The following is a 21765-nucleotide window of genomic DNA, read 5'->3' on the forward strand; positions in this document are numbered from 1 at the left end:
AGGAGGAAGAGGCGGGCAGCGCCGCGGGGGTGGCGACCCCTGGCGGCCGCGGCGGGCGGTACCGCCCCTTGGGGAGCGTGTGGGGCTTACACGTGTGTAACCACACCGGTACATGCGTAACCACGCCAGTACGTGTGTAACCATACTGGTACGTGTGTAACCACGCCGGTACATGCGTAACCATGCCGGTACATGCGTAACCATACCGGTACGTGTATAACCATACCGGTACGTGTGTAACCACACCGGTACATGCGTAACCATGCCGGTACGTGTGTAACCATACCGGTACGTGCATAACCATGATGGTATGTGTGTAACCATACCAGTACGTGTGTAACCATACCGGCGGTACCCGGCACACTAAGGACCAGTTTATAGCACGTTTCCCATCCCCAACACCTGGCTCAACACCCGTTTAGTTTCTCTGTGCGAGCTGGTGTGCCATCACCTTACTGTGTGCAAATAGCAGTGTAAAGCCCTGCAGAAATCAAGGGCTTTCTCATCATGAAGTGAGACCTACCACAGATGTGAAGGCATGGCGGCCAATGCTCGCTGCAGCCCTGTGTTTCACACGACATGCTTTATTTGTTTCGTTCAACTCCATCTTTCATCTTTTCCACATTGCATGGACTTGGCTCTCAGCTGGACGGCCACATCACCGGCCATCTCAGGCAGAAAAAGGTGGCCAACAGAAACCTGCTTCTTTCCCGACCTGATGGCCAGCAGGCTGCTGCGGTTTGGCATCAGGAAGCCAGCATGTGCTAAGCGTGAGGCTGACGGTGCCTGGGTACAGTCAGACTCCTTGCAGGGAGGCATGGGATGGCAGTGAACAAAGGCAGAAGGTGGGATGCCTTCCTTGCACAGGGAAATAGGAGTTCATAGAATAAGAAGTGAGAGGCACTTCCCATCTCTTCTCCCTGCTTTCCCGGCTCTGTGGGAAGGCATCTGTCAGTAGAGGTAGGCAGACCCAGCCCATCTAAGACCTTGTGAAAGATTTTTTTTTGTGAAAGGATGCAAACATGGAATGCCACACTACCCCCAGCCACCACATCCGACTTCCCAGGTGTGTCAGTAAAGCCCATTTGAGGTGTGTGGGAGAAGGGAGAGGTGCTCTCCAGCCAAAGAAGGGTTAGACAGGTTTGACAATGAAGGGTGCTAAAGCTTTGAATGTTATGAGCAAATTGACAAGCCCTGGACGCCTGGTTGGACCACATACATCAGGAACTTGGACAATATAAGAATCCTGGAAGGTGGAGCCCTCTCAAAGAGAGGAAAAGACAAAGACAGAAGGGCTATTATTTTAAAACCAAGAGGTCTTAACACTTGACGCTGCCGATGTTTTGGTCCACTGTTTTAGCTGACTCAGACTCTTTCCACCACCAGTCAGAATTGTGTTTCTGACCACAGTAACTACAGGGGTTGCAGCAGCTACATTTCCCCCAGCCCCTGGCCCTCAATTAAATTAAAGTTCTGAGGAATTTATTCCATCCACTATGGAAGAAAACCATCACCTTACTGTGTGCAAATAGCAGGGTAAAGCCCTGCAGAAATCAAGCATGAAGTGAGACCTACCACAGATGACATTTTTGATGGTTCCATAGGAGATTGGAAGGCTGTAAAGGATATCTGAATTGCCACAGCACTCCTAGTTTATAAAAAGGGTCTAAAATTTAAATGGAGCTATTTTAAGAAGATCTTTAAGCAGTGTAGCAGAGCTGACATTTTAGCTTTTTAGCTCATATTCATGAGCAAAAATGACGCCTGATCAGATGAGCAGTAGAAATACAGCAGTGCAAGAGGGGTAACTGGTTCAATGAGAAAAGGCCATGGCAGTGAAGAATTCCTGTGAGCCTCCAGAGAGAGGCATTTCATTTTCCATGTGAAATGTTCCTGTCACAGAAGGTCTGGTAGGAGATCTGCACACATCCATTCTGCTGTACCTGCTAAAGAGTTCTTTAGCAAGCAGGGTGTTTTCAGGCTTTGAGACCAGGTTCATTCCTGCACATTCATGCAGTATCCCCTCTTCAGGGTGACCTAGAAATGGAGGCACAGGATGAGGAACAGACGGTTTGCAATTATAGTGGTTAAAATGCTTTCAATCCCCCCTAGAAATCTGTGCTTTAAAGCTCTCTCCCTTGAAATCCTGACTTTCCAGAGTCAGGACAGTATTGCTCATATCATGACAGAAAGGCAAGAAGAAATTACATTCCTGAGGCCAGAGAAAGTTAAGGGACGTGATAGTAATTGAGATGCACCTTATTAAGGGAACCAGGTATCTAAGGAAGGGCTTGGGAATAGGTGAGAGAAACAGCTGTTTAGGGGAGAAACATGTGATTGGAGATAAATATTCCAGAAGCTTCAGACAGGTATGCATTCTCTTACTGCCCCAAAGCAGACGAGTTACCCCTTAGAAATGCGACTAAGACTGTATAAGCCACTTTTCTCCACATGGAGGTTGACTCTTCAGGGAATTCAATACATTCCTAAGGCAGAATTTCCCTCCAAAAAAGTCATGTTGACTCTTCCAAGCAGATCATAGTTATTCAGGTGTCCACTAGTTCTATCACCCAACATAGTTTTTACTGGCTTGCAATGGGGATAGAGCATAATTCCCATCCCGGCCCAGACTGAATTCCCATCTCCTACAGAACTCTTTCTAAAAACCGACATCCCACTTGCCATCCTGCAGACACTGGGTATCAGTACACTTTTAAAACTGTAGTTACACACACCGGTTAGTAATTTCCATCTGGTCCTAGTGGTTTCTTACTGTTCATTTTACATTTTCAGCCATTGTCCCTTCAAAATCTCTTCCATTTTTAGGATAGCCACTGGTGAACACTGACTCAAATAGTTTATAGACTTCTCTGCAACAGTCTTGTTTTCTTTGAGTATCCTTGCTAATACCATGGTTATCAATTAGCCCAGGCTTCCTGTTCCTAAGGATTGAAGAAAAATTTATTACTAGCTTGGATTCCCTTGGTGGGGAGGGACCCAACCTAACTTTTCTTACATTGAACCTGCAGGAATATATGTGTTTTTTCTATTTTTTTGTTTGCTTGTTTGTTCTCAGTTCAGTATTGCTTCTTGTTTCTAATACCTCCTTTGGCCTGTTGTTTACTGGTGTTGTCTCCCTTTTGCCCATTCTCAAGTCTTCCTTAATAATCTAAGTGCATATAGACTTTAAGTTTCTAAAATGTGCATCTTAAAATAGCTTCCTTTATTCCTCTAAGAATTTAAATTAGCTGCACTTTTAAAGTTACTTTTTAACAAACAACTCTCTTATTTTTACATACTTCCTCTTTCTGAAACTGAGGGCAAATTTGCTGCATGTTTTGGCTGCTGCTGCTCCTGTAATGGTACTGCACCCAAGTACATTAAGGCAGTTGTCACAGAATGGCTCTTCAAACAGGAGATTTCAAACCTGAAATGTTACTCAGGGTGAAGTCAAAAGCTGCCTATCTCCCTGTGGGCTTTCTAACAAGCTGTTAGAAAGAAGACACTGGAAGAGACACTGAAAATGTCTACAAAGTTAGTCTCTGTGTTACATCTAGGTGTAACATTTGTACAATCTGCATACAAGCAACTAAGTCTCCTATTCCTGCTGTATTTTCTGCCCTTGCTGATCAACCTGATCCTCCTTGGCATTTCACTGTTAGTAAACCAGATCCAATATTGGGTTGGTTAATTATTGAACGAGTTAGTAATTACTTGTATTCATCTAAAACCTCCCTCTTTAGGCTCGACATGTTGACCTATACAGTTATTATATGATTTCTAATAAGTTTCTTAATTGGATCTGTTTTAAAGAGTAGTTTTTCCAAAACTAAAATGGTTTCAAGGCGAGGTGAACTTCCTGTCACACTGACTAAATTGTTGCCTGGCTCAGTAACTCCTATGGGGGCTGTGATACTGCCACCAGAAAGGATGTTTATAGAGCTGCAAGTACGTTCATATCCACAGATCCAATGTGCCAGCAGAAAAAGTACCAGGAAGGGCTTACACTACTCAGGCAAATGTCTTCACTTCAAGTCTTCAGGATTATTATAGGGCTCCTGACAGGGACTGGACATGTGAATGTTTCAATAAGAAGTACCTATAACTGGCAGCATCAGCACACAATGCTGAAGAAAGGCCATAGTCTCTGAGCTAATAGGGTGGAGCAGGCTATCATATTTGTTATTTCTTTACTACTAGGAGATAGGATGAAGCTGCCTTCTACTATACTTGTTTGTAGATTGCTGAATGGCCCATGGTTATAATGAAAATGTATTGGACCAGTAAAATTTCTGCCGTATTTCTTCTGCCATGAATTCATTTTAGTGTTATGATTTCATTTTTATTTAACAAAGGCAGAGGGTTCAATAAAGTAATGTTTTATCTGCCACCTGACATCTTCAAAGGAAAACACAACAAAAATATATTTCTTAACCTTTTATAATATTGTTGTATAAATACCAAAAGAAGTTTTCAAAATAAAAGAACTGGGACACATCTTCCCAGTAATAAAACAGAAATTAAGAAAGAAATTATTCCTCCCTATGCTGTCTAATGTTAAACCACGTTCTGATGGCAAAATAGGAACATAATATATTAAAAGTGTACATTCAGAAAGTACATCAGTACATGCAGAAGCATTATTTTTTTCTCCAATGACATACTCTTCATTTTATCTATTTTATAAAATTTGGTTCCTAGTAATTATTTACAGACTGTTTAACATGAAAACAGTAATTAATAAGATTTCCCATTTATTTGCCTAATATGCTGCCACATGGATCTGATATTGCATTTTATTTGTTTGGCAACCATGCGCATTCTTTGACTGCCTGTTCTAATCCTGCCTTTAAGTCTCTTAATATAAATAAAGATAATACATCCAGAATCCTCTTCCTCTCTGATCATTTTATCTCCAGCTTCTTCTGAGTTTAACTTCGTGTTTTCATTCTCAATAAACTGAGAGTAGAGACCTACATTTTATAGTTTTGAATGTCATTTTACTGAGAAGAACTGTAAATGAGTGTTACTGAATGTCATATAGCATTTGGCTATTTCATTTTTCTTATGCAAGATGGGTAACAGCACAACATCCCCTATAAGACAGATATGCTTACTAACAAAGTTTAATAAGATAGATGAATACAGTACATTTGAGTTCAGAACACGGCCTACCTTATTACCATGCAAATAGGAAGTAAGTATGTGTTGTAATTTGCTACATGTTTTTCTTTGATTTGTTGAGTTACTGAGGCACAAAGCTTCTAAAAATGACATCAGAAGTTATCCAACAACCTCTAATAGCGATGAGAGGATTATGAGCTGCTGTAATCTTTTCCTTAAGTCACTAACACACATAAACACGATCCTCAGTGATGTGGCTGCCTTGCAAGTGATAGCATCTTCAAACTAAAAGGAAAATTAAGATAGAAGGCAAAGAGTTCTCACAGATACATCCAGAAATCATACATTTTGAAGTTATAGTGGCAAAAAATAAGGGTCTGAAGTAAAGAAATGTTGCGTATCTCTTTTTCTGTAATCCTCACACACTTCAGGGCTCTACTGATTTTCAGTGTGCATTTAAGTAGTTGTTAGGAACATCTGTTTCATTCTGCAAAGTGTGGCATCAGCAGTGTGCAAGTATAAGCTCTAATTGATCTGCACACGTGTATCTCACTGATTTGAGTGGAAATGGAGCACATCACTCATATCCGTGATATAGCACATTTAGAATCACTGTGTTTTATGTGATAAAAAATGTGATCAACTTAGTTTGATTTTGAAACCTGAAAGTAAAAACAATATTTAATGCCTCATAGTATTGTCCATGATATCTAAAGGGGGGGGGGGGGAACCTCAAACCTGTTAGTACTTTATTACTATTAAGTCTATTTTCCTATGGCCTTGACTTTGATGACAAAAATTGAGTGATATACCTGTTGATATCAGTAGCTTTCCCATTGAATTCATTTACCCAGAACTTCACTACATGACTTTTATTGTGTTTCCATAGTAAAGAACAAAAATTTTTATCACTTCAAGACACATTCATAGATTCTTTCAGATATTACAAGTGGTGGAGCTTCTCTCTTTAAAGCTTGCAAGTTATTGGTTAAATAGGAATGCTTTTTATAAACCACCATTTTGTTTAAAAAGATGCAGCTTGTTTTCCTTTGTTCTTGTCCCATGAGAAACAACCAGTTTCATATGCATATATTGGAAAATGTTAAGATTCTTGGGTGAAAGAAGAGTGTTCTTGAATTCAGAGACAATCATTCTTAAAGCATAGCAGAAGTTTTGATCCACTCTATCAATACCTATGCCGCAAGAGGCAGTACAGGTTGAACAAGCAAAACAAAAGAGTGTGCAGGACCTTCCTTTTCACCACAACTAGAGAAAGCACACTTGGAATTAGCTTTGAGTAAGCCTGCTCCAGTCTGAACTGTGGCTGTAGTGGGCCTTTCAGTAGTTTTCAGTTAGTTCCACCAATGGAAGGAATAAAAGTGATGCAGGGGCTTACAATAGATTGCAAGCTCTTTTGACTTACAGAATTAGACTGACTTTGAAAGCCCACATCATTTTTCTTTAAAGAGGAAAAATGGAGACAGATATTTCCTTAATGCAACTCTGTTCATTTACAAAGGATGTTTATGCAGTCTTTTTTTATTTTCTCTGGCCATAGTAAGACTATTTTACTTTGATCACACCATTTGTCTTCTTTTCTGGGCACTGTTGCCTTCAAGGGCTCTTTTTCACTTGATCATGCTATGAATCTTTTTGTGGCCATCTTTGAGACATTTGCCTTTGTGTGCATTTGTGATGGTTTTGCAGTTGTGCATTTTTTACATACACATACAAACACACACAACCTATGTAACTGTTGCATTTGGTACAAGAATCTCGGTCAGTGCCTGTACCATCTGGCCGAGCCATAATAGTGCACATTTGCATGTGGTCTGGCTCCTGGGTGGTATTTTTGCATTGTTTCAGCTATCACTAAACAAAGAGGCATTTAATTGTGTCTTCAATGAGCCTGAACAGAAGACAGCTACTATACCCAAGAGCTTCACTGGGAAAGTGCGATTGCCCAACCCCCTCTACTGCAATGTATGGAAGCAAAGTAAGGAGGGGGAAGATGAGCTAAAGCAGTCTCTTAATTAAGTAATGTCAAAGTCAGTGGCCATTTTCTTCGTAACCAGCAGCTGTCTGAGCTGCCAGCTGCTCTAGCTTTTTTGCAGCAGCTATCTGACCCATGAGACATTGCTGACCTCTCCTTCTGCCCTTGTTTGTTAACCTCATGCGCTCCTAGCCTTGCATCACTTTGGAGAAGTTGGGAGGACAACAGGAATACAGCAGGGACATAAATCAAGGATCATGAATGGGCTCTAAAATTTCCTCCTCATGCGCCTCTGTGTGCGTTTGTCTGTGACAAAGGGGGATGGGCAGCTAGAAAATGACATGAAAAGCCTGATAGAGAAAAAAGAGCTCTCCTCAGGGAAGGTCACAGCAAAGGTCAGTGAACTTCCCTGGTGAGAACGAGTGTGCCACCAGAGAATAGGAAATGGTAGTGGCTGAATCTCTGTGAGGCCTGAATGGGTTCACTTACCAAATCAGAAATTCAAGGCCAAATTGGAAAACAAAAGCACTGAAATACAACAGAATCTACATAATCCTTACTATGAGAATGATAATATAGGGCTGTTTAAAAGTAAAAAGATTGGGTTTACTGGTGTTGTGATGACAACAACAACCACTAAAATCTTAGGTCAAATCTTTCAGAGTTTGTTATTCTAGGTTGATCTGCAAGTGCACTTTGTGTTCTTTCCAAACGCTGAGCAGAAGGAGTAAGCAAATTTGTTAATTCCTCAATTAGGGGGCTCACTGTTCTTTAAATTACTTATATTTTTAAGTTGATGAATATATGCATCCTTGGCTTCTCCACGTAAGCAAGCAAAGAGCATGTTTTTATTTGCACTTCAGAAATGCAGCAAAAAATGAAACCGAGTAACAGAAGGAACCCTGTCTACTAGTTAGAACGGGAGTCCTCTTTTTTTCTAACCTGTATCATTATCAAGCACTACAGAATGAGCACAAACATACACTGCCGCTGTGAAGGACACAAATAGGAATAAATTTTAAAGTTATACTCACACGTTAAATTAAACGTGAATTAAACAGTTCTAAAATTTAATAAGTGTCCTAAATTGTTAATGGTAATTATACTGAAATCTCATCAGGAAGATGACATCTGAGCAGAAGACACTGGACTAGATTAACCAGTATGCTTCAGGTTTTTATACTACATCCATGACACCAAGTACTTGTAAACCCTGCTTAACCAGGTAAATGATGTCTACAACTCCATAGGGCTCTTTAAATGGCAACACAGTGGCAACTCAACTGCATGAAAGTACCTGTCCCACATTGCTTGATAGCTTGATTTGCTGGTTACTTGGAAAAGGAGCACTAATTTTTCATGGGCTGTAAAAAGTACAAGACCTGCTAGCAACGTGGATCATTTAAGAGTGATTCTGCCCATTCAGTAACATTTTACTTTAAGAAGGTTAAACCAAGCCTAATAATGACTTCAATTTGGAATATGTAAAATCACAGTCTGTGAATGCATCCTTTAAAGATATTTCATGATGTTGGTTGACTATTGGTTGTTAGGTAGGACAAATGTAGACCTAAATGCTGTCGCAGTATGAACTGCACAAATCAATACATATCTATTTTCACTTGTTGAAGGAAGTAATAGTTGGAATCTTTGTATTTTACAAGCATCCTAGAAACATTTCCTAATTCACTCTCACAGTATTCTCTTTCTACGAACAATAGGTGGATGCAAGTATTATCACTACTAGAGAAATGAAGATGAGAGCTGTCAGAAAGACAGGTGTCCACCTGCAGTTACACTTCAGTAACAGCATGGCATCAAATTCTTTTGGTTGTTTTACCATCCTGGTGAAAGTGTTTATCATACAATAAACCAGTAATCAGTTGGGTTACTTACCCACTTTTTACCAATTGCACTACGATAATATAGCAAGTATGTTTATATGAATATGCTTTTCTGTTCTGCAATTAGTAAGTGGAAATTTTCACTTAATCTCTAAGCCTAAGAGATATATAAATATATATTCTTTTCTATTAAGGTTGGGGCCAGAAGACCACAGGGAATAAAACACAATTGCAGAAAATACTGAGATTATCGCTTGGATTTGAATGATGCTTTCTGGGGAGTTATCTAGATGCCAGGCAATGAGGAGGATATTTCGCATACTAAGATCAGAGTAGGAATTGGCATAGTTTTATTGAAGTCAGTGACATTGAAGCAGGAAGAGAGAATATGATCCTGCAAAGTTTTGACTGAAATCACAGGCTGTGCCTGCCAGCCAGTGGGAAGACAACTGAGATTTAAGCAAGGAGTGGGATCCCAGCACCAATGGCTGGATCCAGCAAATATGTGTTCTGAAGTCTTTTGCAGCTATTCTCCTACTCAGTAGGCATCTCACCATGTTCTTTTTAAAAACAACTTCCTCTTGACTTACGAACCAGTAAAAAGTGTCTTGCAGTGATATTGTTAGAGATGTTCTAGTACGTACTGACAATAGCTTTGACATCGATACTCAGAGGACATAAGCACAGTTAGCTTTACAGGCAGAGGCAGTATCTTTTTTGAGATGAACCCATGTAAATGGGAGAAATATAATATATGTTTTAATCACTCGTTTTTATGACAGATCACTGGTATCTAACTTTTCTCTTTCAGGAAGAAAATCAGCCTCCTTCCTGTGACAATGCCACCATGACTCTGCAGCCTCTTTTTCCAGTTTTAGTTACTGCCTTACTGAATTTTGAATTTGTTATGGTTTTTTTTTCCTCCCCCTCCAAATGAGAGTTAAAAATAGAGGAAAAGAATTATTAGAAACTACACAGGCAGCCCTACAGAAGAATTATTATAATAGAGACACTCTACAGGGTGCCCAGAGAAGTCGTGGATGCCCCATCCCTGGCAGTGTTCAAGGTCGGGTTGGATGGGACTTAGAGCAACCTGGTCTAGTGGGAGGAATCCCTGTCCATGGCAGGGGGTTGGAACTAGATGGCCTTTAAGGTCCCTTCCAACACAAACCATTCTACGATTAAGTGACAGACTACAATATAAGCCAACACGGGACTCTATAATAAAGAAGATATGCTTGAAAAATCTGAGATAAGGTCTCACTGATGACAAAGATGAGAAGCGAAGACACTGATCTTCCCTCTTCCTCGCCGACGGAAAGCCACGCTGCTAAATCCAGTGCACCTTTCAAACAAAACCTCCTGCACACCACACGTGCATATTAGGATCTCGCTGCGCAATGGCAACACGAAAGAAAAAGAAGCCCTTAAGCACCTTTTATAACGCAACTGAACACCACTGTGCCACACGGCTTGAAGCGGGGGATCAGGGGTATAGCTTCTGCCCTTACCTCTACCACACGCCGGCCGGGTTATCCTGTCACCGGACCGGCACCAGCTCTCCCCCCGGCCCTCTCTATGGGAAAGTTGCCGTTCCTGAGGGAAACCTGCGAGCCCGGCGGCTGCGCAGAGGGAAGGAGGGCGGGGAGAAGAGGCGAGAGAAGGGGAGGAGCAGTCTACGGGCCGCTCCGCGCTGCTCCTCCCCTCTTCTCTTCTCCTCCCGCCGCCCGCCCGCCCCAGCCGGCGGCACCTCCGGGCGGCGGCTCCTCCCCCGCCGCTCGCCGCGCCGCGCCTGTGGCAGCCCGGCAGCATGGCGGCGGTGGAGACCCGGGTCTGCGAGACGGCCGGCTGCAGTAGCGAGGCCAAGCTGCAGTGCCCGACCTGCCTCAAGCTGGGCATCCAGGGCTCCTACTTCTGCTCTCAGGTGAGGCCGCTCGGCTCCGCTCCCAGCTCGCCCGCGGGGTGCCCGCCCGTCCTCCTCACGCTGGGGCCGGGTTTTGATTCGCGGCCCGGCGTGCCCGGCTTTACCTCCCTGCCAGCCTTGGGTCCGCCGTTTGTGCCCGTAGAAAGTTCCTCCTCACGGTGGGGGACGAGTTGGAGCCCGGGGGGTGCCGGGCCGGCGGCCACGGGTGGGGCGGGTGCCCCTCGGGGCTGGGGCAATGCGGGACTTGGCTGCTGCCGAGCGGACGGGGCGGTCGTGAGGGGTGCGCGGCTTGTCCTCGGCCTGAAGGTTCGGGTGGGGTGAGTGTGTTCCCTTCCCCTTAAAAATAAGGGCTTAGTGGGACAGAATGAGACGTGCTGACCAAATTCCAGCGTGTGCGTTTCTGTGTCTGCATCAGCTCTGGCTCTGGAGTTGCTTGGCTTTGATAAACTTGTTGCTCTGAAAACAGATTCTCCGTTTCCTTTAAATACGAGCTTTTGGGAAAATTACTCTATGCTCTTCCTTTTATTTTATGTCTTTAGGTATGTTGCTCTAAGGGTACTGAACAGGGAGACTCAGGTTAGGCCAGTCGTCATACAGCCATCAACTCCTGTTAAACATACTCTGTAGGCCTCGGCTACCCTCGCTTATTACCGCAGTGGTAATGTGGTTTGGTCCTTAACTTAAGTGGAAAGGACTGTCTGATGGCTGTTGAGTGGGTTTTTAGTTTGTTTGTTTAACAACTTTAAAATGCGCAGTAAAATGCATAGCCTTGTGCTTTGAACTTCTTGTATGTGTAATGTCTGTCAACATCGGTGAGGAAGTATGTGTTTAATTCGGAGATTAACGATGAACTTCACTGTCAGAATTACAGTTCAGGGTAAAATCTTGACTGTTTGTAGATAAACTTAAAATCATTCAGTCACATCAGCTAACAATAAGATTAACTTACTGATTGGACGGGGGTTTTCTGAGTCATGACGTAAGCTGATAGTTATAGTTTGCATGGGGCTAGGAGAAGACTTCCCACGTGCACATTACGCACCCACAGCACGGTTTCTAGTACTTTCCCATGAAGCCTCTGGTGCCAGATGCTGGTAGTCAGTGCGAACTAGATCGACTGCAACTCAAAAGTGTTCTGACAATTCTGTATGTCTAGTTCCTGTGTTGTGCTTATAGCTGTTTTGTAGGATTCACGTTGTGTTTTACTGCCCGTTTTGACATGTCTGATGTAAATCTCATCATAAATGCATCTTCAGCACATACAGATACTAGTTGGTGATGACAAAGCCATTTGTTAACAGACCAAACAATCTTATGTGAGGAGTTCTAGTAACATCTTCACTCCACTCTGTCCCATCTCTAACTCAGCTAATTTCATACAGAATGCAGAGATTCTTGTTATCTATATGTTTGGTTTAATTATTGTGAAATGTCTGCTACTGTTGTAAGGTAAAAGGGGAATTACCCAAAATATGTATTAGCTTGTTAAAGTAGGCTGCTGGATAACCGACTACATGCTTGTAAAGCTGTCCTGCCTAGAAAATCAAATACTGAACTGTGAATCCCAGTCATCTTACTTCTGAGTGACCTTGAGTGTGCTGTTTTTCTTCGCTGTGCCTCACTGTCCTCATCAGTAAAGTAGGTAAGCACAATGATTCCCCATAAGAAAGGTGGTTCAGAAGTTTTGGGACAACATGTTACAGAAGAGAAAGAAATTATCAGCAGCCTGTTTTCAAGACGTGCAAAAAATCTCATGCACTGAGAGAAGAGTCCTTGTATTCAGCCTGCAGTGAGGACCTTCAGCCTCTCTGAGTACCTCCTGCTGGGCTGCCCCAAGGTTCCAGCTCTCCCCGTCCTCTGCTGTGTGTGATGGAGGAGACTCACTGCAGTGCTCTGCATCATCAGGAGCATAGGTGAGGGGCTGCTGACAACCTGGCTGCCTGTCCAAATAAGCACATGACAGGTTAAGGAGTTTTAAAAGCCAGGAATTTTCCTCTGAACTTCCAGCAAGTTTCAGCTGACGGTACTGGACTGGTTAGCATTTGTGAAACTTTTCCAGAGTTCTCTCTTTGTTGGGTTTCTTTCCATTGTGGTATTGCAGACATAACTGTTAGATAAGCTAGCGAGTGGACCTCAGCTGTTACTCCACATCACATATAGCACAGCCTGTGCTATAGCTGCCATGGTCCTTTTCCTCACTTCAAGGATGCACGTTTCTACCCCTTCCATTAAGCTGGCCCTGATTCCTTGGTGAGACACTTCTGGGGTTTTAATGGAGGAAAAGCAGTTGCACTGATATTTTATTTATGGTTTAGCTCCTGAAAGCTGTTCACCATGGGGTCATAAAACACCAGTGCTCCAGGAGCGTGCTGCCAAAGAGCAGGCTTGCCTGTTGTGGCCCAGTTTGGCACAGCTGTAAAGTAAACCCATCCTTAGTGAGTGCAGTGGTGGCAGCTATGGGTATGCAGGCACTTACTCTGGCTTAGGGCAGGATGGGAGTGACAAGCTACCTGGCATCTGTCTGAGGACACGCAGAAGCCTACAATGATTTGTTCATACAGCCAAAACTCCAATCAGAGCTAAAACCGAATTTGTAGGAGTTTGTTTTCTCCAGTACTAAGAATAAACAGTAGAAAAGTGTGAACTACTGTAGAAAGGTAACTGGTATGAAGCAATGTGTTTGAATTGTAAGTAGTAACATATAGTTTGCTAAGAAAAAATAATGCAGGATGTATGGGAATGAGAATCCTGGTGTAGTGAGATTCATAGAATCATAGACTGGTTTGGGTTGGAAGGGACTTTAAAGGTCATTAGTTCCAATCCCCCTGCCATGGGCAGGGACACCTCCCACTAGACCAGGTCGCTCAAAGCCCCTTCCAGCCTGGCTTTGATTAAACATTATTTTTCATCACTGCACGTAGAGAATTGAAATGAACTTTTCAGGTAGAGTGTATCAAGACAGTGATTTCTCCAGTGGGTTTATCATTTGCGTTTCTCCTTTCTTTGAGAAAGGGCATTATTCTGGTCATTTATTTCCCCCTGCCTTTCTGCGTCAAAAGGTATGCCTCAACAGCATGCCCTGAAAACGCTTACTCTGAAGTAATCTGACATCCCCTGAAATTCCTTTGAGCCAACACTGTTTCATCTCTGGGTGTTGTGCACCTTGGAAAACTAGGTACAGCTGTAGAATGATGGTTGTGCTTGTGGGTCATGGGTGAAAAGGGGGCCAAGGCAGCCAGGTTCTGGCCAAGCAGGGAAGTTTTGAACTGGTAATGGATGGCTTTTAGCAGTGGAGGAGTTCTGAGGTTTTGTGTTGAACCCCAGCATTATTTTTCTTCCTTTCACTCCAAGGCGTAACAAGAGGGAATATTCTGTGGAGGGATTCTGTCTGCTGTTAACCTTTAATAATATCTTCATTTAGGCTAATAAATCAGGTGCTGTCACTGCCAGCTACCTTCTTTTGCTGTCTTGCTTTCTCTTTTGTAGAAACTTACTACAGTGTTCTGTGTATTTATCATTTTACACTGAGATACAGTAATTCAGTCTATCTTCTGAATGTGGAAATAACACAGATGCCCAGCATCACATCTCAAGTGTATTGTTCCTCTAAGATGAATTTGCTATTTTGAAATCTGCCTTTATAGATGCACATGTCACTTGTGTGTCAGTTGTATGCAGCATACATAAACTGTGTTTAAATACACAAAATATTTAAGTTTCTTCTATGCCTTCTGTAAGCTGCTAAATGATAAACAGAGGGAAAGTATTAACTGTTCTTGAGATCTCCAGTTACTACTTTTATATGAACCTTCTATTTATGAATTGATCTCTTATTAATAATTTTGTGTTGCTTTCATGAAAACTTCCTCTCTCATGCTATTTGTATCTGTGTAAGTATCTCAGATGAAACATAGTAGTCTGAGGTTTTCTGTTGTGTGGACTGTATGCTGGTGTGGGGGCGTTTCTCCAGCCCAATTCAGAAATACCTATTTCTAACCATATACTGGAAACATTCTCTCATAAAGTCAGTCCCTTCCTGCTTTGTGTGCCTGTGTGTTGTCAGTCCCAGAGAGGTCCAGGTGTATGAAGTGATCTGGTTATGCTGTCGAAAGTGAGGCCTGTGATACAGTGAAACTGCTGCACATGAGCCATTGTTGGACATGTGTTCTAGGTGCTTGAAGCAAACGATTTCTCTGTACTCTACAGATACCCACCAACGGGGCTCTTCCCATTTGAGGTGGGATTTGTTAAATTCCAGTGGCAGGAAAGAAATGCTGCGCTCTGTTTTTTCAGGAGGTCTGTATACTGATTTACTCCTTTCCAAGAGGCACATTTTCACTGATACTCAGCCCTGGGCTTTTGGCGGCTTTGGATACTCAAGGTCACAGTGATTTGTGAAAAACCTGAGGAGAAGCATGGTGTTGTCCCGTCCCCCACTTTGCTGTTTCCTTTCACCTTCAGTGTTTTGGGGGTGGGGAACGGGGAGCAGTGGACCTGGATGAAACTATTTTTTATCCTCTCCTGTGTCAGACTGTAGGACATAAGTGCCATATTTCATTCTTGGTTCAGTGTTCTTTGCTGTGCCTAAAATAGGCTAAAACCTGCTGCTTGGATCCAACTGCGGCACGTAAGAGTTTCATTTGGTATAAATGGCACTCTGCAGATACCGTCTGCTAGAAGGTCTTTTGACAGATCTCCTTCACCAGGAAGCTGACATTTTTAATTGCCTATAAATCACCATAAATTGGTGTCTGCTGTAAATGCCTGGTTGCTGCCGGTGCACAAATGCTGAGCCCTTGTAATTTTCTGAAAGTAAAACTTCAGACTCCTGTAGGCAGCTTTCTGAGCTAGTGTTGAGAATACTGAAAGTATGGTCCAGTTTGAATGTCTCCGGTCCATTGTTCCTCTGCCTTTCTCAAAACTTGCTTGCATATCTGTGTAAATCTAAGGAGTTGCAAAATGCAGCCCCTTCTTCAAAGGAAGGGCTCTGTCATGTGGGCCACATGAGTCTCAGGGTGAGATCAGGCTTTAAATGAAGGAGAAAGCCAACCTTGCTCATACCAAGGTGCTGCATGTAGGTGCTTCTGTTGACTTGAATTTGAAAATGTGTATTCAGCTCTTCTGAAGAACTGAGTGGTCATGTGTGCTGCTTAGGCTGGTTTGGGAATTCTGTACTGAGTTTTCAGGCCAGAGGCTGTCTCTGTGGGCTTGTACCGCACCTGGAAGAATAGGGTTCAGCATGCAGAAAAGGCAACTGTTTTATTTTAACATCAAATGTATTAACAATTGCATTCCTCAATGTACTTGTATTTATGGATAAAATGTACAGCTAATCTGTATTAAATATATATATCACTGATAACCTGATATTTTTCTTAAGCTAAATGGTGTACTTTAGCTTTTTTTTGTCTTCTGTTTTGCACACCTTCAAGGTGGTTTGGTTAAAATCGAGTTCTCATTAAGCAAAACTACATGATCTCAGATTAAACCCGAGACAATTTTACATTAGAATGGACATTTTGAAGTTCTATTAAAATAATTGCTCAGAATATTTTAAATACAGTGTACTGCTTGGCACTGTTTCCTAGATGTGTGCCTGTTACAATTCAGGGTATAATGACATGCAAAGAGATAGCCAGTCTGTCCCACAGTCTTGATTCCAGATGTCTTTTTCCCCCCTTTCTTTTATTTTTTCCCTGTAGAATAGGTACTTTTGGAAATTCGTCATGGTGGCTCTAATTGATGATCACAGTGAATGGAGAGGGGTAATTTTATGGAAGTTGGACACGAGTTGGATTTCTCAGTAACTTGGGGTGGTTTTTGCATACCCACTGATAGGTGTATTTACAGTGTCAGATGCCACATTGTATAAAGCAGCAGTACCCAAAGGTGAAGGACAGCATGAAGAAGAGTGTCAGCCTTAAGGCTGGAAATCGCTGATGAGGAGTTGGCAGAGCCAACTTAAATGAGCTGCTATCTTGCAAAGGCAGTTTAAAAACACAGTGCTGAGTATGCCTTGAATTCTGTGATGTGGTGCCTGCACAGCTTCCTGTACTTGGATAGCTTATTTAAAGCTGGTTTGTTATGTCTGTGCTATACAGAGGTTAGCAGTGCAGTTGCATCCTAATCTTGGTTGATTTAGCACCCTTTTATCCTCTGGAATTTGCAGTTGGCTGTGCTTTTCTACCCCTTAATCAGGTTGTGTAGATACATGAACCAAAAGAGTAAGAAGCTCCCTCTTATGACTGTGAAGATTACAGTAAATATAGGAAAAAAAATCCCTGCTAAGTAGCTCAGTAACTGTTTTAAAGGGTTTGGTTTTGTTTTTTTCAATGGCTGGTTGAAAGAAAAAAAAAGGCCTAAGGTATTTGGTATGTTGGTAGTGAAAATGCACTATACTGTAAACCAGATTCTGCTGTGCTGCATGATTCTGTCAATATTTCAACCAGTAAATAGGTGTTGGGCCAAGTCCTTAAGGTAAAAATCGTTTACAGAAGTAACATGGATTCCACCAGGTGATCCAAGAGGAATCTTCTTAGATCATAATGCTGGTTGTGCCTTTGGTTACCTTTTGGTACTGCCCAGGTTCTGGTGAATGCCGGATTAAGCTTGTCTTTAAACACAGAATTAGTGGGGTTGGCTTGAGCAGGGCTTGAAGCCAGAAATGCTGTTAAAAGTTTAAATACGTTATGGCCTCTGTCTAAAAATCACAGTTGTGTTTTTCTTGATGATAGAATAGTTGTACCCAAGATTGCTCTAAACAAGTGAAGGATTACCCCTCCTCCCTCTGCCTTTTTTTTTGGTCATACTTTTGACCTCTGTTCTTGTTCAGTCCTCTTCAATGTTTTCAAGTCTGTCTTGATTGCTATATAAAAAATGGTTACCATAAAAAGAAAAATGCTGTAGGTGAGAAGGGTGGGGATGTTAATATCAGACATACTAATGGATAATGTAGTGTTTCAAATGAAATCCAGGAAGTCTTCCAAGAAACTTGAAGCCAATTTCATATTATTCATGTATACTTTCCCCCTGAAGCTAATTAATGTTTTCAAATACAGCCATGTGAGATCATGTATTCCTTTTTTAAACCGTATCAGAAAAGATAATTCTTAATTTCTTCATTTTGATATTAAAAATCACCCTGGATATTTTTTTCCTGGACTTTGTTTAATAATTGAAAATCTTCTATCCTGATCTGTATTATGGCATAGGAACATGGAACAGTCACTAGAGACAGGAATGATAACGGGAAGATTGAAGTAAATGTCTCAGCAGAAGGCTGAGGGGAGAAGGCTCAGTGAAAAGCAGAATTTTCTCCAGAAAATTCTCCAGAAAGTGGCTCAGATGGAGAGAAAGAGTGGCTTTCTTCCATGACTTGTCAGGAAGTCTGCTGTATAGAAGGTGAGGGTTTATGCAATATGCAGTGGTACATTGGTAGTGCTTTGTTGCCAGAGCTATGATTCTCCAGCCTGTGAGATGACAGCTGCCATATTTTTATCTGGAATTGCCAAGGCAGAACTCTGCAGGCATGTGCAGTGTAGTGCTTGTGCAGTAAGTTGTTGAATATAAATAGTTTGTGTGTACCCAGTAATTCCGGTGCTTACAGGAAGCATATGACTGATCCTACACAAAATATATGGGTTGTAGGTGGATGTGCAGCATATCCTTTGAGTGCCTTCCAAAAGTGTCAGATCAAGACAGAGATATTCATTGGCTCTACACTGCATGTGCTTAGAAAAATGCTTCAGACTCGCTACGTGTACTTGTTGCAGTTGAAGGATGTGCATATAGTGCACGTGTCTGGGGTGTCCTGGTGTACAGCAGCTTGTTTGGAGCAGTGCTTGTAGCAGATCTGATGGAGCTGCTGTTCCTCTGGAAACACAGGGCAAGTAAAATCTGGGAAACATGTTTGGGAAAACTCAGACATATGGCAGCCTTATGCAGGATTCTCTTTGGTTGTTTATAGCTGCAGGAAATAAAAAGCCAAAGAGGAGCCTGCTGGGTTATGATGCTGCCACTGGTGCGGCATTTGCCTGGTGTTTTCAGGTTATGGGCCAGAAAAGAGGAAAGGCTGTTGGCATCGGCAAAAAGAATGGCCTTGGAGAATACACTCCAAAATTGCATGGGGAAGGGGAGAGAATGAACTGCAACCAGTAATTGCCACACCTGATGTATGTATTAATTCCTCAAATGCTTTTTTGTATTTGAGGATTCTAGATTTGTAGACTTGGTGGCTGCTTTAAGTCTGTAGTTGTATAATGCTGCTTCTGCTTCAGAACAGAGGCCTGGTGTTTAAAAGGGGATTAAAACCATACTGGTGCTTCCAATGTCCTTGAAATAGGGTTTTTAGCATTTGTATTTTTCTTAAAATAGGCTTCAGTTAAAACCTCCTCCTGTTCTCCCAGCTCTCCAACGAAAACAGATCATAATGCAGCACAAAGGTCTGTGTATGCAGTGAGTTATACAAGTGTGACAGTAAAACCTCCTGCTGCTTGTTCAAAAAGATGTTCTCTCTGGTAGTCTGAAGTGTTGGTTTCAAAGCCTCTTGTTGCCCAGACCATTATGTAGCACCCTGACATGTTGAGTGCCAGTCCAGAGAACGTGGCGGCTTTAGTTATATGGCATAGGAGAAGACAACGAACAGCTGGTTTGGGTAATGAGTGGAACAGCACACAAGAGGCTTTCTCTGAATGTAAGCATTCTTGTGCACCACTTCACTGTGTTTTTGTGGGTACAGTGTGATAACCACTGGTTGCAAGACTAATGAGAAAATGGGGAGAAGATGTGTCTACAGGAGTAGACAGTCAAGACTGCTTGGTAGCAACCAGAAGCAGGGGTAGGATATTATACACCAGGCTTAGCTTACAGATCTGTTGTCTTGGGCTGGTTGAGTGTTGTGTACATTAGTTTGAATTAGTTGTTGGCTCTGGATGGTAGTTTTACAGTGATGATTCAGCATTAGTATTGTCTTTCCTTGTAAAGCAAACCAGTTTGCTTACTGTTTCTTTCTTCAGAAATTCAACTGTTATTGTAAATGATTGGAATTAGCTGTTTCCTAATGGTTGTTTTGAGTGCACATAGCCATTGAATTAGACTTTCTGCTGCAAACCCAAGTAATTTCCTAATTAGCACCTTAAAGGATTACCTTTAATGCTGCCTTCTGCAGCTTTTCTTCTTAAATCTCCTTTTTTCATGTCTTTCCTTCATCTTAGTCTTTTTTCAATCTTCTCCAGCTGCCAGCCATTTCCATCTGCCCCTTTCCTGATTGTCACATGAACTGTTCAACTTGTGCTTGGGCAGAAGAGAGGAAAAAAAAAAAACCCAAACTCCTTCACAGTCACTCTTTTCTTGATTTCCATTTAAACTTTATTATGTTTTAATTTCCTATTTCCATTCTGTAGTCCTCACTTCCCCCCCCCCCCCCTTCCCAGACTATTTTATTTGTTCCCCTGTGATTGTGCTGATTGGCCTCTGTTGATTTCCTGTGCTGGGGAAGGAGGCAGAAGGATGCAATTAGCAAGAGGAGGTGGCTTCTTGTAGGAGCCAAGGGAGGACCATCCTGCTTGCTGCAATGCTCTCAGATCTGGTATGGGGATAGACTTTGTGTTTCAGCCAACACAGAACAACTGTGGTGTTTAGTTACTCATTAAAGCGCTAAAGGCACAATATTTAGTAGATAGGATTAGATCAGTGTATTTTACTGTGATGGGTGCATCTGTTTGGCTCTGCTTTCTGTCTGTTCTGGCTCATAAGCTGTTGAATGTAGTATTTTATATTGTTGAGACTAGCAGTTACAGTAGCATTTACTGCATATTGCTGCAAGGGTTAATAAAATTGGTCTTCTAGTTTTCTTTTCAATAGAGATGCTTCTCTGTTTTATGGGGTTGTCATGTCTGTCCAGGGTAATGCTACTTAAAACATACATATATAATGTATATATTTTGTTTGCAATTCTAGGAATGCTTTAAGGGAAGCTGGGCTACTCACAAGTTATTACACAAGAAAGCAAGTAAGTACATTTCTTAAATCCATTTTAATAATGTTTTGAATTTGTTTTGTCCTATGCAGCCAGCCCTAGAGGGCCCTGCTTAAGCAGGGGGTGGACCAGATGACCTACAGAGGTCCCTTCCAACCTCAACTGTTCAGTGATCTGTGTCTAAGAATGTTGTGGCTTTTTCCAAGATATCTGGCACTGGATTCCACATACCTGAAATTTTGTCCAGTTCCTGATACTCTTCGAGATCTATGTAAAATTTCAGACCCAGTGGTACACATCTCTCTGTTTCTGTTCCCTTTTCTTTTTGTGTAAAGCATTCCTTAAGGTACATTGCTAGGTATATGAACAAAGAAAGAGGGATGCTGAGATAAAGGGCAAGGAGAATAATCAAGCATTATTATAAGGCATTGCCAGGCTTGTTCCATTATAGCATTTTGATGCCTAATGTAGTAAAAGGCAGTAAAGTGGGAAAGGTTTGTGTGAAGTCTTTGTGATTAGACACTTGGTGGGATGCAAGTGAGCCAGTCAGAGTGCAGCTGTTTGGTACATTTGGGGTAGTGGACCCCTTTGGAGAAAAAAAAGGAAAATGCTTTTATACACTGATGCAGCCATTGATGGGAGGATGTATCATAGCTGGGATTTTGCTGAATTTAGTTGAAGGCAATAGGAGTATCTGTATGCCTTAGTTGCAGTTGGTAGCTCTGGCACAGAAATACTAGTAGACTGGTGGACTCTCCCTTACCCAAGTAGTAAAAAAAAAATCCATGAGTTTAAAACCAACCAACCAGAGAAAGCCTTGCCTCCTCCCTGCTGTCCCCCTGCCCATCTTCATCAATTCCTGCTTAAAAGGGAGGTGGGAATAAAAATAAGTGGCATGGCAGAA

The 21765-nt window shown here is 42.1% G+C and overlaps 1 protein-coding gene and 1 long non-coding RNA gene across 5 annotated transcripts in view; one reads left to right on the forward strand and one right to left on the reverse strand.

Moving 5' to 3' along the window:
* Nucleotides 1-568: 568 nt before the first annotated feature.
* LOC115610473 lies at nucleotides 569-10572 on the reverse strand. Its single transcript, XR_003992249.1, has 2 exons — nucleotides 10473-10572; nucleotides 569-2037 (listed from the first exon to the last, which is right to left on the reverse strand). It is a non-coding gene; the product is annotated as an uncharacterized LOC115610473 (long non-coding RNA).
* A 127-nt stretch (nucleotides 10573-10699) lies between these two features.
* Nucleotides 10700-21765, forward strand: part of METAP1 (methionyl aminopeptidase 1) — a 30724-nt gene continuing 19658 nt past the window's right edge. For all 4 annotated transcript variants that reach the window (XM_030491654.1, XM_030491655.1, XM_030491656.1 and 1 more), the window contains exons 1-2: nucleotides 10700-10885; nucleotides 20843-20894. In XM_030491654.1, coding sequence (XP_030347514.1) covers nucleotides 10772-10885; nucleotides 20843-20894 — 166 coding nt within the window. In that variant the 5' untranslated portion in view covers nucleotides 10700-10771. The remainder of the gene's footprint in view (nucleotides 10886-20842; nucleotides 20895-21765) is intronic.

Source organism: Strigops habroptila, chromosome 7 (assembly GCF_004027225.2).
Source record: "Strigops habroptila isolate Jane chromosome 7, bStrHab1.2.pri, whole genome shotgun sequence".
Lineage (NCBI taxonomy): Eukaryota > Metazoa > Chordata > Aves > Psittaciformes > Psittacidae > Strigops > Strigops habroptila.